General features: G+C 41.0%; 1 protein-coding gene across 1 annotated transcript; it reads right to left on the bottom strand.

The window, feature by feature from the left end:
- Positions 1 to 5,864: 5,864 nt before the first annotated feature.
- On the bottom strand, positions 5,865 to 14,257 carry stc1 (stanniocalcin 1). The gene is made up of 4 exons (XM_071533825.1): positions 14,013 to 14,257; positions 11,932 to 12,074; positions 11,577 to 11,788; positions 5,865 to 10,728 (listed from the first exon to the last, which is right to left on the bottom strand). The coding sequence occupies exons 1-4, from the start codon at positions 14,191 to 14,193 to the stop codon at positions 10,428 to 10,430; spliced, it is 837 nt and encodes a 278-aa protein (XP_071389926.1). The 5' UTR covers positions 14,194 to 14,257; the 3' UTR covers positions 5,865 to 10,427.
- Positions 14,258 to 15,357: the final 1,100 nt, after the last annotated feature.

The following is a 15,357-nucleotide window of genomic DNA, read 5'->3' as shown; positions in this document are numbered from 1 at the left end:
TTATCCTAACTAGAGGCAAATTACATTAGTATATCTGACCACTGACATCTTATTTAAACCACTATTGCTGTATTTGTGTTTTTGTTTTTTTATTTTGTTCTTTCTGATAATTTTGTTCTTTCTGATAATTTTGTTCTTTCTGATAATGATAATGTGAAGCCTGCTACTAGAAATGTAGGGGTGATTTTTGATCCAGATCTTAGTGAACTGAACCGGTTGGTTGTTCAGGTTTAGATTACTCTCATGTCTAACACAGAGATCTGTTTTCTGTCTGTATTGCAAGGCTTTAAGTTGAACCAGGAGATTTCACCACAAACAACACTGCCTCAATTTTTTCACTGCCTATGAGTTTTAGAATTGATTTTAACATTACTTTTAGCATTACTTATTAGGTTTGAATGTGTCTGCCGCCATAACGTTTTGTCAATGTGTTTGTCTATATTGTATTCAAAGGCATTAATCCTGTTTACATTCCTGACATTACTGTGCATATGACATTTTTTTTTGTACAAACTCAACCATGTTTCTCAAATAGTTTAAATCTGTCTTTGGTATTTTTGTGTAGTTGTGTGCTTTTTGTATAGATTATGCAGCTGTAGGGGTGGAACAGTGGCTCAGTGGTTAGCGCTTTCGCCTCATAGCAAGAAGATCTGCCGTTTGAATCTCAGCCCCAGTCCTTTTAGTGTGGAGTTTGCATGTTCTCCCTGTGTTTGTGTGGGTTTCCTCCCACAGTCCAAAGACATGCAGGTCAGTAGGATTAGAGAGTCTAAATTGCCCCTAGGTGTGAATGTGAATGTGTTTGTCTATCTATCTGTGTTTGACTGGCAGCCTGTCCAAGGTGTTTCCCTGCTTTCCTCCCAATGCATGCCGGGATAGGCTCCAGCCCTCCTGACCCTGAATAGGAAAAAGTGGGTATGGAAAATGGATAAATGGATATGGATATAGAAGTAGATGTAGGAGTTACTGCACCCGCTCTTTGTAGAAGCACACTATAAAAATGGTTCTGGAGTGTTTATGGGCAAACCTTAAAGAATCACTATTACTTAAAGAACCCCTTTGACCTATGTTACTTCCCTTCTATTACCATTATAAGGTGTTCCCATGTAGCACCATAGGTTCTAGATAGTGCCTAAAAACGAGCCTCTAAATGAAGGTCCCCTATGATAAGGTTGTCAGTTTGAATCCGAGCTGGGAAAACATTGGTGGGGAATGTGAATGAATAATGTTTTCCCTTTGCTTCCCACAGTTACCATCCAAATGCCCCTAAGTAAGGCACATAACACATCTGCTCCTGAATAGCTGCTCAGTAAAAGACAGTGATTGGACCAGGAAGCTTCCAGGTGCAAATGTGAAGCATGCCGGTGGTGAAAAAGAGCATGTATTCTCAGTCAATGTTCCCTGGATAAATAAAAAGGTTAAAAAAAAGTGCCTTTCTTCATTAGAGAGCATTTCACTTTTGAAGAGCTGAGTTGTGTATTCTCCAGGTTCAACTGTGTTTTCTGTTCAAATGTAACTGTTGCAACTTGTATTCAGCCACTAGATGTTGCTACCACACTGTGTTAATACCAGGGGCCTCAATAAAAGGATGAATTCAGCTCTACTTAGTGATCAATAAATGAGGGGTTTTTATTTATTGTTATTTATTGTGCACTAAAATTTACCTGAATTTACCTTTTTGTTCAGTTCACAAATTAATTCAAGCAGCTTGGAGGAACTGCAAGTTTGCAACAGATTCTGTATCCTGCTATAATACAAGAGGCTTCTTTTCAGATTAACACAAAACAACATAGGCATAAATTATAATTTTCTATCGCATTATATCATACTATGTATTAAAACAGGAGTAGCTGTTAATCAGAGTATCTATAAACTAACATTACAACACATTCAGTAGCACTGATATTACACAGTAAATGAGTAACTTTGGCATAATATAACCCTGATGTGGTGAAAATGAAGGATTTGAATTGAACTCATACAATGTTGTTCTTTAAGATTCTATAAGTGAGTTTCACAGCCATGGCCTAGCCTTGTGTAGGCATGAGTTACTATTCCTCACAAGAAAGACTGGGGCCATGTCTAAGCCAAGTGTAATGGGTCCCACGAGGGAAGCCATAAATGATCTCTGTTGAAATAAAAAATAAAATAAAAAATAAAAACTGTGTTGGACATGGCTCAATCCATGTTTGTGAAACCTGCCCTATGTTTTACAATATTCTGTGAGAAAATAGCCAGGTGCTGTATGTAAAAAGAATATTTGAGAGGATTCAAGCATTCAACTTTAATGGTGAAGTGGTTGAATATGATGCTTGATTGGCTATATCAATTTGACAGGCTATGATACATGTACACAGATAGCATAATGTATAGTGCAAGTGATGCAAATTGAAAAAGGTAAAATTGCCGGTGATGAACTGCGCTGGACTGAATACTTACTGTTCATTTATCCGCCTATATACCTCAGATCCAACTGTACAGCCAGAGTGATGTTTAGCGTAATGCACTTATCCAGGACCAGAAATTGCGTTGCATTTTTGATTCCAAGACAAATCTATGAGAGACGCTTTGGCAGAAATGGAGAATGCTCTATTTCATCTCTTTACCCTGCCACTCCGGCTTTCTTCAGTAAAATTTGATCTAATTTTCTCTCCCATCCTAGGGTATTTCCCCACAGAAATGAAGGGATAGTGGAAAGATTGCTGGTAAGATTGGAGTGGATCTAATCCTCCGCTGCTCTCAGTCATACTCCATTTCACTGCACATCTAATTTGTCACGCTGCTGATGAATATGCCACAAGTTTCATGGGAAAGAGAAGGACATAATGAATATAAAATACACTGGGAGAGGAGAGAGGCAATTGCCGTACCACACTAACCACAGCGCATTGTTCATTTGTCCCATCAAATTGCTGACACTATGCATGCACTGTGGATGCATTGTTTTCCTACCCCAGAATTTGATCAAGAGGTTAAAAGAAATAACTAACTCAAACAATGGTGGATCCGCTGGTTGCCTGCAGTTTGTAGACCGAAGGTCAGTGGTCATTTATGATCGCCCACTCCGGGTCATTCTGTTTGTCCAAGGAGAGAAGGCCTCACCCTAACCACCCAGCCACACCCACCCACCTCCCCATTGTAAAAATCAGAGGATTTTTCAAGGCTGTTTCTAAAAATACATGTAGGTGTCTTGAAAATTCAAAAGGTGTAATGCATGTATTTGTTGCTCATGTTTGGGTGAACATTGTGGGTGTGTTTGCCAATAATTGGATCTACGTAGGCAGATGTGTTTTACAGACTTGCTTGTGTAGCGGGTTTATAAGACATTGTTTTGAAGCAGAAGGTACCATAATGCTTTATCTGATGGCTCAAATGGAGTAGTGTCTCATTACCAATGTCTTAAAATCAATATTGAATTAAAAACAGCAGCAGATGGTATGAATTGCATCTGCATAATGATATTCTAATTTCTTCATTATTCATTATTACTCTCGTTGTGACTGTCAGGGTGGTGATACACTCGGCAGCAGTCCAAGCAACAGGCAACAAAGTGAGACACAGGGTCAAAAATCTGCTCAAATGTTTCCTGGCAACAAGATGCTCCTGTGTGATAAAAACAGCAATTCTTAGGCAACTCCCTGGGCACGAGTTGCTTTTAAAAGTTGCCCAGCGTATAAATGCTGAGTTCTTCTACACTTTCAATTCTAAGAACCCCTTCCTCTTTTACAGTGTGTGTTGAAGTGAAAATTCACCAATAGCCCTCCTCTCCCTCAGTCATTAAAGGACTACAGTCATGTAAAGCATTCAGGAATGTGGCAAGAAAATGTGGCATGCATATTGCCACACCATAGATGAGAAACATAGATTTCTAAACCGACCATATGGAAACATTCAGAACGCTTTTGTCCATCGTGCTTGTGCTAGAGTGAATTCATTGATGAGTCGAGTGTGAATGTCTCTTTAAAGAAGAAGATGATAGAATCTCTATGCAGAGCTGCTGCATCACCTATCCATGAGACTGGAGAGCGGCTGATGAGAAAGCCCTTCAGGACTCTTCTCTAAATAGGCATGAAATTATATCTCCCTCTGACTGAGATTAGCGTCCATGGAGCCTCTTGCGTTCTGCTCCCTCTTTTCCTCAGGCTCTCCATCCAAACAGGCACTTTGCAGTTTCAGCTCGTTTGTGCTCAAGTTTAAGAAAGTTCATTTTCATCAGGAGGTGCTCTCTATGTCCTTGATCTTACTTCGTGGGTCCTGCTGGATTTGTCACACGCACCAAGCACTCAGGGGATGTGGTAAGCCATGGGAATATTGTGTGCTGATGATTTGCATTTAATAGACCAGCTACTTTATATTCAGTGGGAAGAATTGGACGCACTGTTCGTCTCAAAGCACAAAATGTATTGTACAGTACTTATTGATAAATGATTATTCTTTGGGAATCTCATTTTTCACACAGAGTATGCACAGAGCAGGCCAAACCCCAAGAGACTGATATATAAAATTGTTTAGAAGCAGCTGAAATAGATAGATTTTAATTCAAACTTTAGGGTGGCTCAGCAATCATGGGCCAGGGTTATTCATTATTGACGTGGTTATGCTGGGTTATTCTCCCACAAAACTGCTTCTAATTGTTAATTTATTGTCAGTTGTCACAGGGTATATTGATAACTTGTACAATGATATAAGGGACTTTGCAGAGGGGCTATTGCTCGGGTGCAGGTCAGGCTATCTTAGATGTACTCCACTCCACTGAATAAATAGGTCCTCTGGGATCACTGAGCTCGTCACTCTTATGGAGAGTGAGTCCAGTCACAGTTGGAGAAACCTCACTTTCACCTACTGCAGCTGCTGCACCTAACAGGCGGTCAATCGCAGAATCCCTTTTAACCTTGAGAATAAGACCCCCAGATCGCTAAACTCCTCCACTTGGGGTAGCTGCTCACTCCCCCCCTAAATGCGACAGGCCACCTTTTGGACTCCCATGGTCTCCCAAGGAACTATGGTCTCAGACTCGGAGCTGCTGACACCCATCTTGACCACGTCACGCTCAGCAGCAAACTGCTTCAGTGCACGTAAGGGATGACAGTCAGATGAGGCTAACAGGATGACATCATCTGTAAACAGAAGAGATGCCACCCTAACGTCACCAAACTGGACAGTCTCGAAGCCTCAGCTGAGCCTTAATATCCTGTCCATGAACATCATGAACAGATGAGATCCTTGTTAGAGTTCGACGCCCACTTTAAACGAGCTTGACTTAATGCCAAGCATGCGAACACAGCGCTCACTCCAAGGGACCAAATAGAAATGGTCCTGGGAACTGTGCTGTTGGGAGCCTTGTGACTCTGAGCTGGTTGGAAATGCCTACCAACTCGATAGTTTTGCTGGGAGACAACTGGCAATCGAGGGGTCATGGCAGTTTGCTAACCCTGCCTATGTGTGTTCTGTGGTTTTGGAAAAAGCCAATGACCGTGTTCCTGAGGTATCCTGTGAGAGGTGCTGTGGTTATATGGGGTGCCAGGGCCTTTGCTGCGAGCCATTCGGTCTCACAGAACATAAATGCATCAAAAAGCTTATCTAACAAGAAAGGGAAGAAATGGTAAAACTTCACTCACTTTTGACCAACTTTCATTCATTAAACAATACATTTTGGAATGTGTTGATAGAGGAACTGACAGAGTTATTAATATTTAAACTCACTGAAGGCAGTAGCACTTTATGAAATTCTTAGGGGGGCTGATGGAGAAGAATATAGAGGCAATAAAGCCCTTTTACATTGAGCCTGGTAACACCATTATGTATGTGTAGATGTTGATGTTGCATGAGAATGATTCAAAATCAGTGAAATAACAGCAGGCAACACATTTCATACCATATGCCAGATATGATAAATATTTTATTTCTGATCAGCAAAAGACACACAATTGATGCATTTGTATCTTTCATGACTTTTCAGTACAGAGGAAAAACCCAAACATATACACAGTATGGGTATATATGTATATGGGTATATTTTAAAGTGCAAGTGATTCACAAGGATCAATCATGCGTAACATAGCATCTGTATCGGGAACTTCAGCAATCTCATCAAATCCTCGCTAACTTTTGAATTTGATAGTAAAATAATTGTCACTTATATGAATACAAAATAAATTTTACTAGTCACTGAAGCTTTTTGATTTTGTTTAAGCACGACGACATTTATCGATCTATTTCAAGTCTTGAGAGGAAAGAGTACCATGAAGTTCCAGAATTGAGGGAGTCTTTAGTCTCTAGTTTGCCCTATGAGAATAGAATATTGACAGGAGAGACAGGTTCACAGATCTCACCGTGGGTCTACTTAACAATACTCCAGTACCACCATAAGCACCCTATACTTTAATTAAAATGAATCTAGAATAGAAAGAAACCAGTTTTCCCACTTTGTTTTTTCCTAATAGCCTTCATGGGTCATCTTAGCTTGGGCATGTCCTCGTCAAAACAGACATTCAATATACAGGTACATTCTCTGAAGTTACCATTACATTTGACTTGTAATCAAAAGGTGAGGAGATAGATAACTTGCCCTTGCCAAATAGATTTGACACAAGGAATGTTCAAAGAAAATAAATATGAGAACATGAATGGACAATTAAATGTTAAAATGCACATGTGGACTGATGCTGAGTTCATTGAGTGTTGATAGATCAAAATAGCCACAGTATTGGGGCTTCTGAAGTTGGACAGCATCATACAGGGAGATAACAGGCTATAGTTTAGCAGCAGCTGTTGGGTTTTGGATTTACCCATGGACAACAAAGATACAGACATATCAATAGTACATGAAGAAGCCCCCACCCTCCAGGATGCAAAATATTCAAACTGATTTCTATTCACTGGGTAAATAAAACATGTTTCAATTGCACATGTGCTGAATGTTTCAATGCCCTTTATAGTGGTTAAGATGCAAAGTGCATATTTAACATAAAGTAGTAAGCTAGGATATACTACAGTGTGAATACAGCTCTTAACTTCCCGAGTGATTCCTTCAAAACTGCTCTCTTTTCACACCAAATGACATAAAAGAAATGATCATATTCACAGAACCGAAGAAACACCAGTTAACAAAAACCACAGAAACAGGAAGGGATATACAGGAACATTGCCTTCATACTGTGAGTATGAGAGCGTACATGCTGTTGCTTTATTCATACAGCATCAGCCGGCACTGAATGAAATAAAGGTCAATTTCTGTGTTGCTGTGAATCCTTTGTATGTGAGATTATTGCATAGTTTGGAATTCTTAACATTGCTAATAATTTTACACTGAAAAAAACAACACATCTCTTTTTCTGGTCTATAGTGCTTCACTCCTAAAGATGGTCCCGCATGACAATATATAAATTCACTTTTCCAAGCAGGACTGGGGTCAATTCCCTTTCAATCTTCTCAGTTCAAAGCATAAACTAAAATAGATAGAACCTTTGGGCTCAATAACTCCTTACAGATTGTTTAAAAAACCTTTTTATGGTGAAAGATTTGCACGGTTTGAATTTGGAAGAAAATCTACTTTCTGAGTTGAACGGATTTGAAGTGAACTGACCCCAACCCTAGTTAATCCCTATATTGTATTCTCCAGTCAACATAGACTTTGGCTGCTGTGCACAAACATTTGCATTTCAGTCCCAAACAAAAGCTAATTTGAGCCATTGAGTTTCTCATTGAAACCAAAGGCTCCACACCACCACCCATCTACCAGGTACGGGTAAAACAAAGGAAACATCAGCATAAAGCCCTATCTCAGTCTTAGTGGCTCTGCACTTATGTATTGATTTTGAATGATTGTCTGGGCAGCTCATCTTGATCTTTGATGACAGTCTTAGATGTTTTATTATCTCGCAAAAATGTTCAGATCAGACTTTATATGTGGTTGGGAAGAGACTCATTAATGGATGAAGTCATTGCAGTGCTTTTGGCATTTTTTGTTACAGTAGTGGGGAGGAAACCTGGTGTATAATTACTGATATCCCCCACTGCATACATACACTATCCCAGGCTACTGACATGGCCGACCTGCAAACTTCCTCTAGCAAGCTGGTTAGTGAGACAGTATTGTGCATGAGCGGCATTTAAACTCAACTCAGCGGACATTTGTAACAACACAAAGCAAACAAAGTGAGAGAAATCATTGAGGTTACATCAAGATTGCGTTAAATAACTTGGCAACAGCTGCATCTAGTTACTTAACGCTCTGACTGGTCCTGCTGTTTTGTGTCTGCGGCTAAATCCCAGTGCACTCTGAACAAAAATGCTTCAGCCAAGTGCATAAAGGTACTGGACTTTGGGTACTGGGATTTATACAGTTTAAGCGAATATATTGATGCTTCCCTCATTTTGCTTTCTCAGTGCAGAGTAACAGAGAGAGAGAGACTGTTACGCTCTTCAACCCACTGGGTGACCACTTATGCCTTCTTGATAGGAGCATTGCCGTCCTGTAAGATGTCACCCTCAATAAGAAAAGACCCTGGGGTGCTCTTTAGAACAGCAGGCCAAAGCACACACCATGTACTTTAGTGACGCATGACACCCTTTCTCTCACATCATTCTTATCTCTCTCTCTCTCTCTACTGTATAATATTAGATAGAACTGACACAGCAAAAATAAATAAATAAATAATTAAAAAAGGAATGAAATGTAAGGGATGAAGATCGTCATTGATACTAGTTGTGATTAGAATTTGCCTAGCCCTGTTAAGGATAATTGCTTTCATCCCATGCCAGAAGAAGCACTGCAGAGTAGAGCAGAACCACCAGAACCCTTCACTATGGACGTACTTTATATTGGTGTTTCCTTTATTTTGATCATACCTTGTACATCTTTGACTTTGTTTGGAAAGTAATGTACTGTACACAAACCCCCAGCACTCAACAAATACATCTAACGGCTGCAATTGTGCCTTTTTTTTTTTTTACCAGAATATGTGTCAAAATTATGCTATCTTGTGTTGGATGTGGTCCCTTATAACACCCATAAAGTAGATCACCTGATTTGAATGAGCAACTTGTTCCCCTATGGCCAGCACAGAGTCATGACATGGGTCCCATTCAGTCACCAAAGAGTGGCAGCTCACCTATTTGGCATAGAGCTCATGTTCAAATAGGAGCCATGACCAAAACTGCATTTTAAATGTCTATCTCTAAACTAACTAAAACTACAATAACGCCATAAAATAAAAAATTAAATAATATAGTAGGAAAATAAATATCATTCCAACAAGGCTTTTAAATAGTCATTCTCAATCTTGACACTGGAAGCCAGTGTGTATGAAGGAAACCCTCTATGTCATGTTATTCACCTCAGAGAATGATGATCATCAGTCCAAGAAAATGGCTGCTCTCAATCTCAATGGTGAACTCGCTAATCAGCCACACACATGACTGCTTCACACTCAATTAAGAACATGGATACAGATTCCACCAAACATGGTCCCACGTATACTGTAGAGCTCAACAGTCGTATGCATTAAGAGTGTCTGGAGACAAGATATGCAAAATGGATTTTTTCTGATAGAAAGACTTGGCCATGTCCTGGGCCATCCTTACGTGGAGGATGGTGAATTGAAACGCATTTCAGTTGAGGATCATGGCTTGATCTGCCATCAGAAAAACAAATATAAGTGCTATAGCTCTACACTATTTTGGTATTTCATGAATAGCATTCAGGGCAGTTTGAAGTTTTTTGGTCAGTTTAAGGTAACCTCTCAAAGGTTATCATGAAACCTCTACAGACCCCTCTCCTTATGAGCGCTCTCTTTTAGAGGGCTAGCTATGGCTGTCTCAGATAACTTAGTATACAGTACATTAAAGTATTATGTTAGTGTCAGAAAATAGATACGAAACTCATTTCCACAGCTCATGCTCACAATTTGATTGGTCACTGAAATATTAGATACGTCTAGCAATAATTTTCCATTCCTATCAATGAACTAACAATCCAACTGCTGATCCCTAGTAACGGACAAATGTCTGCATTATTATATCATGTTTTTGTCTTTTAAAGTATGGACCACTTGTGCTCTAGAGGCGCGAACCACTATGGCTGTTTTGTGCTTGGCATCAAAAGACCTCTTAAGGATTCATCTCTGTTGGAGGAGGTGAAGAGGACCATGTTGCACAGATGCAACAGCCACAAGTTCAACACTAACTGTGAGTGAATGCGTTTGAAAATAGTCGATGGAAGGGGGTCCTCTCAAGCCTAAAGTGTAGGATATACAATATAACAACAATCAAACTCTGATATCAACTTGGAACTCTATGGGCATTCCCTAGAGGTGCATATTTCTGTAACTTCCAGTCTAGTGGAGGAATGGATTTTGTCACCCCTAGGGAATAGAGGAGCTTTTTCATGATTCTGAGGAGTGTGTGGAGTTTCTGAATCTGAGTGGAAGTTAGGAGCTGTCACTGGCCGAGCGCTTCTTGCCAAAATGACTGGCAGAGTCTCTGTTTCGCAGATTAGGCTGGATCTTGTACATGTGGGGACCCATGGACCAGCGCCAGCTCCCACGGCCCTCGACTCCAGTTGGAACTGCAGCAGCTGCAGCCACAGCGGTGGATGGGCAGGGCTTGTTCTGCAGCAGCTGAATAAGCATGGTCATCTCTGGGCCGAGCCGCGACACCATGCTGGTCCTAACGCGGTCCACCGTGTCCTCATCACAGTCCATCAGGCTCTGTAGCAGCTTACCATAGAACCTAAAACAACACAACAAAGCATGATTAAATGTCGTTTTAGGAGCTCAAAGTCTAATAGGACATTTTCAGCTGAACAGCAACAGATTTTGGCCACGCTATTGTGAAAGACGCCACTTTGTAAAGATCCACAGATTGTTGCACCCCCTAGTTTTTCAAATCTCCCTTTGGTATTTTGATGTACTTGCATACTTTCTATATAGCCTCATGTCATGGATGTGGGAGTTGTCACTACTAAGCCTTGCGCTCCACCCTCCTCTCCCTTTGTGCCAACTGGCCAACTGCACTGCTACATGTATTATAATGGCAGAGGGAAGGAGAACATCCAAACTTTACATTCACTCACACTTTAAAGGGTAATTTAAAGTTCTGTTGTTTTGTTTTGTTTTCATGTGACAGTCAGAACGTTCTTTGGCTTCAAAGCAGTGGATGAAACTGGAATACATGGTTTGGTTTCCTCGTAATCACAACATAGAAGTCAATACCAATTTGGCCCTTCCTTATGCCAAATGAATCAGGATAATAGGGGCAGCTACAGAGTGTCCATATAGTTTTGTCAAATCAAAACTTTGTGTCATCTCTGAGGATGATTTTGCCAAATACATGACTAAGACTCTCATTCATTTAAAATTAACAGCAGCTACATTTCACTGATGTGTGAGTGGCTGAGATTCAGATTGTCAGACTACTCTTTGGTCAAAGAGCCAATTGAACATAACAAAGTTTATCGTTTAAGCCACTTGCAATATTTGGGATTCAAACATTTCTGCTACTGTACCGAGAATACTGATTGCCTTCTGTTTAATGTGCATAAGCCTATTTGTATATGGAATAATAGTAGGAGAGCTCACCTATTGGGGAAGTGACTTGGTAGCTGTGCCACTTCGCCAATAGCATCTGGATTAGATCGGGCGACAGTGCAGATATCCAGCTTGCTGTAACACTCCTCTTGGACTTCGGATATCATTCTTTGGAAGGTGGAGCAGCGGCGGATGGTGGGGAATGCCTTCGAGGTGATGCCATTGGCAATGCACTTAAGGCTCTCCTTCACAAATGCTTTACCCTGTAGGAAAAAAATGTGCATTTCCTAACACATTCTTGCCCAAAACAATTACCCCAGTATAAGCTTACTCAGTTTATATACACATAGAAATATAGAAAATAACATATGTGATCTTTGCAAGACGACTTAAAGAATAACTATACCTGAGTGTCAAATTTAGCAGCACTGTATAGGAAGGACTTGCAGATGTCATGCATGCCATCTGTGTCACAAGTTGAGTTTTCCAGGCAGGCGAAGGCTCCACAGCCAACTTGGAGGGCACCGTTGAGACAGCGTGCCACATCTGCTGTGGGCACAGAGAATGAAGCATCAGCAGGGGAGCCAACAGCGGGTTCACTGGGAATCACTGGACACTCACTGAGCTCATTACACAAGTGTTGCCAGGGCTGCAGCTCAAAAATGAGCCCATCAAAAGAGAATTTTCATACTTTGGTGATTCACTAAAGACATACAGTCACTTGGGGCAGATAGTGACTTGACTGGAGATTGGACACCTTACAACTTTGGAAGTCTGGGACAATATTTGGCATTACTGCACTTTTCTCTTGGCAAGGACCTATATTTCACTGTTTGGCTCTTTTCAGCAGAACTTGGATGAATAGCAGCAAAAATACCAAAGTATTTCCTGAAAATTGATGCATGTACACACACACAAACATACACATGTACAATGGCACACACAGACTGGCACCGGACTCCTTGTCTTCAAAACTGTTGCACACAACAAGACACAATTGTTGTAATTGTCATAATTGTCAAATGCTGAATTTGAAGGCACTGTATACAACCAACTACAATATTTTTCACCATGAGCTACACACACTTCACAATCCAGTGAAATGTCCAGAATTGCTCCATCGCCCAGCAACATAAAGCAATATAGATTTGGAAAATGCTGCCATATTCATCACAGGGGCATCAGATGACTAGAATGGTTATTAGGCTGATTACCCCACTAGTAACCCTGATCCCATCCCTCCCTCTCTCACACACACACACACACACACACACACACACACACACACACACACACACTTGTACCTTTGTAAAACCTGAAACAGCTACACTGCAACAACATTCATGCCATTCTGCCAAAAACTGATCTTGGCCAAAAGGGATACAGCTCCATGCGACCAACTTGAAATTTTATACCGAGGGAGAGCTTTAAACATAATCTGTAAATCAATGTATCCCGATAGTTGGCTTCCCTTATTCTCCATCCAAGAATGCACTGTGATGGCAACAGGCCTAAGTCAAATCCTTTGTGATAACCATTAAGAAATATCACAGAGGAGTCTAAGCCTACTTGGCAGACTTCAGATCTGGGGCCCCATGTTGACCTGCGCAACAAGATAAAGACTGGCTAACGTCAGGGGCGAGAGATATTTCTCAAAATGCTGAGATTGGGCTGCAAATCTTTGTTATGATGATGAAGCAATTCTTGCAGAAGAAGGGATCAGCATCCCTATCACCCAGTAGCTTCTGTCTCTGTGGTGTACCTTTTTGTCAAAAAGGAAAAGTCAACATGGGGCCCCACATTTGAATTGGGCCAAGTAGGCTTACGCTTGTTCAATGACATTTCTTACGGTTACTACAAAGGATTTGACTCAGGCCTGATGCCATCACAGTGGAGTTTTGGATGGAGAAGGAAAGTAAACTATTTGGATACACTGATTAATGGGGCTGCATTTTTTTTTCTTGTCCAAAAGACACAGCCCCACTGACAAAAGGTACAACAGTGTATCTTTTTTTCTGACAGTGTAATGGGGGGTGGTGACAAAAGGTACAACGGTGCACCTTTTTTTTTCTAACAGTGCACTTGTAGGCGACACAGGAAGGCGATTGGAGCTTTTGTGCCCACTGAAGCCCCGAGAGCAAGTCCACTACAGAAAGCAGGGCTGAACAGTGGGACCTATGCAGCAGCCAAGGCACGAGAGAGAACGAGCCCGTCCAGCATGACACAGCCTGCGCTCTCAGGTGTCAGCACCAAGCTCCGTGCTCATCTGTTGCCGGCAGGACACCGGCAAAACCACAGCGCTAATCCCGCAGCCTGCTCCGCGGATCAAGGCGTTCGTTTAGAAAGAAAAGGCTGCATAGGCCAAAAAAAAAAAAAAAAAAAATCTCCATAGAGTAAGCATGCAAGGTAAGGCTGCACATTGTATAAATCGTGTGTAACAAGCAAGCAGTGCACTCTGAGAGATAGAGATGGAAGCATGTTACTTACAAGGGCTATTGGCAGAAAAGCGTGCTCTCCTGGGCGAATAGGACTCGTTCTGATCCAGTTCATATGCAGATGCGCTCAGCACCATCAGGAGAAAAAGTCCGGTCCTCAAAGGCATCGTCCCCTCAACACAGATAATAGAACTAAATGTAAAGAAACGTCTCCTGGTTGGTTGATAATTCATAAGAATAGCGCTCCAAAGCTTCTGTAACGCCGTAATAGGATCAATGTAGGCTATCACAAGTAGGCTACCATCTACCCAACGCTGCAATTTCTCTACATTGGACTCTACACTATGCTTTTGACTTGCATGACAGATAGCACCGATGTCAAGTCTGCATGGGTTTATATGGAAGCGCTGAACATTACGAGTCCCTCGTTTGGACCAATCAGAGCGCAGTATTCAAGACCGTGGTCTACGTCTTCCACTACTAATTGATAAAATCATCAGTAGGCAACATTGTCGATCCTGGAGATCAATTGTACCTTTGTAAAACCTAAGTACTGAATTGAATTGAATTGAATTGAACAGCGAGGTCTTGGGCACTATCTTTGTAATGACAAATCACAAAACCAAACCCAGTATAATATTCCTATAATAATTCTATAGGGAGTTATATCTCTTGGTATTACTATAGGATTCTCTATGGGATATATGCAGTAGCTACATTACATATCGGATATTTCCATAACACATATTTTTTGTTACATATACTGAGTTTCCAAGGACCTCCTCTCTGATATTGAGTTGCATCCCCTTTTGCACCAAATCCTTCAGCCTGTCTCTTCAGCTTCAATTACACCTCCCTCATGACTGAAGTGGATTCAATAGGTGAAATCAGCAAAAAAGGATCATAACTTTCACCTGGATTCAACTGATCTGTGTATTTCACTCAAGCAGCAGGCTGTTTGAGTATTTTGGTGCACTGTGTATATTCCCTCTACTGAGCTACACCAAGCATGAGGTGATCTGATGCAAAACTAATATGTCAGTAGTGATGAGCTTTGCAATAAGGGTCATACCTCTGATATATGTGATATATGATAGTTCGTATGAGTTCATATGTTGAAATAGTAGGTCTTACGCCGACTCAGATAACCAAGAGTAACATAATCAGGGTTTACACCTGTCGAATGCATATATTCTTTCTGTTCCTTACTGTCCAATACACCAGCCTCCTATTCTGTGTTGCTTTATAATAGGCCAGCTGACTGACAGACCATGCTTTCATTAATAATACATCAACACATGAAAAGCAATTGGGTTGAGCTCATATCCGCACTAATAGACCAATGTGTATTTTACCAACCTGTATTTTAGTCAAATGTGGTACGCACTTGGTCGTAC

The sequence above is a fragment of the Centroberyx affinis genome, unplaced genomic scaffold, assembly GCF_046629955.1.
Source record: "Centroberyx affinis isolate AG114_WGS23_722 - 3 ecotype Tasmania unplaced genomic scaffold, CSIRO-AGI_Caff_v1 ptg000168l_1, whole genome shotgun sequence".
Lineage (NCBI taxonomy): Eukaryota > Metazoa > Chordata > Actinopteri > Beryciformes > Berycidae > Centroberyx > Centroberyx affinis.
The sequence above is the reverse complement of the archived record's forward strand: the minus strand, read 5'-3'. Positions and strand labels throughout refer to the sequence as shown.

What these genes read in the sequence shown, in the direction of transcription:
- stc1 (XM_071533825.1), bottom strand. Translation starts at nt 14,193, where the DNA reads ATGAATTATCAACCAACCAGGAGACGTTTCTTTACATTTAGTTCTATT. An exon ending in CTTTTCTGCCAATAGCCCTT is followed by an intron (nt 12,075 to 14,012) that starts GTAAGTAACATG and finishes CTGTGCCCACAG; the next exon opens with CAGATGTGGCACGCTGTCTC. An exon ending in CTGCTAAATTTGACACTCAG is followed by an intron (nt 11,789 to 11,931) that starts GTATAGTTATTC and finishes TTTTTCCTACAG; the next exon opens with GGTAAAGCATTTGTGAAGGA.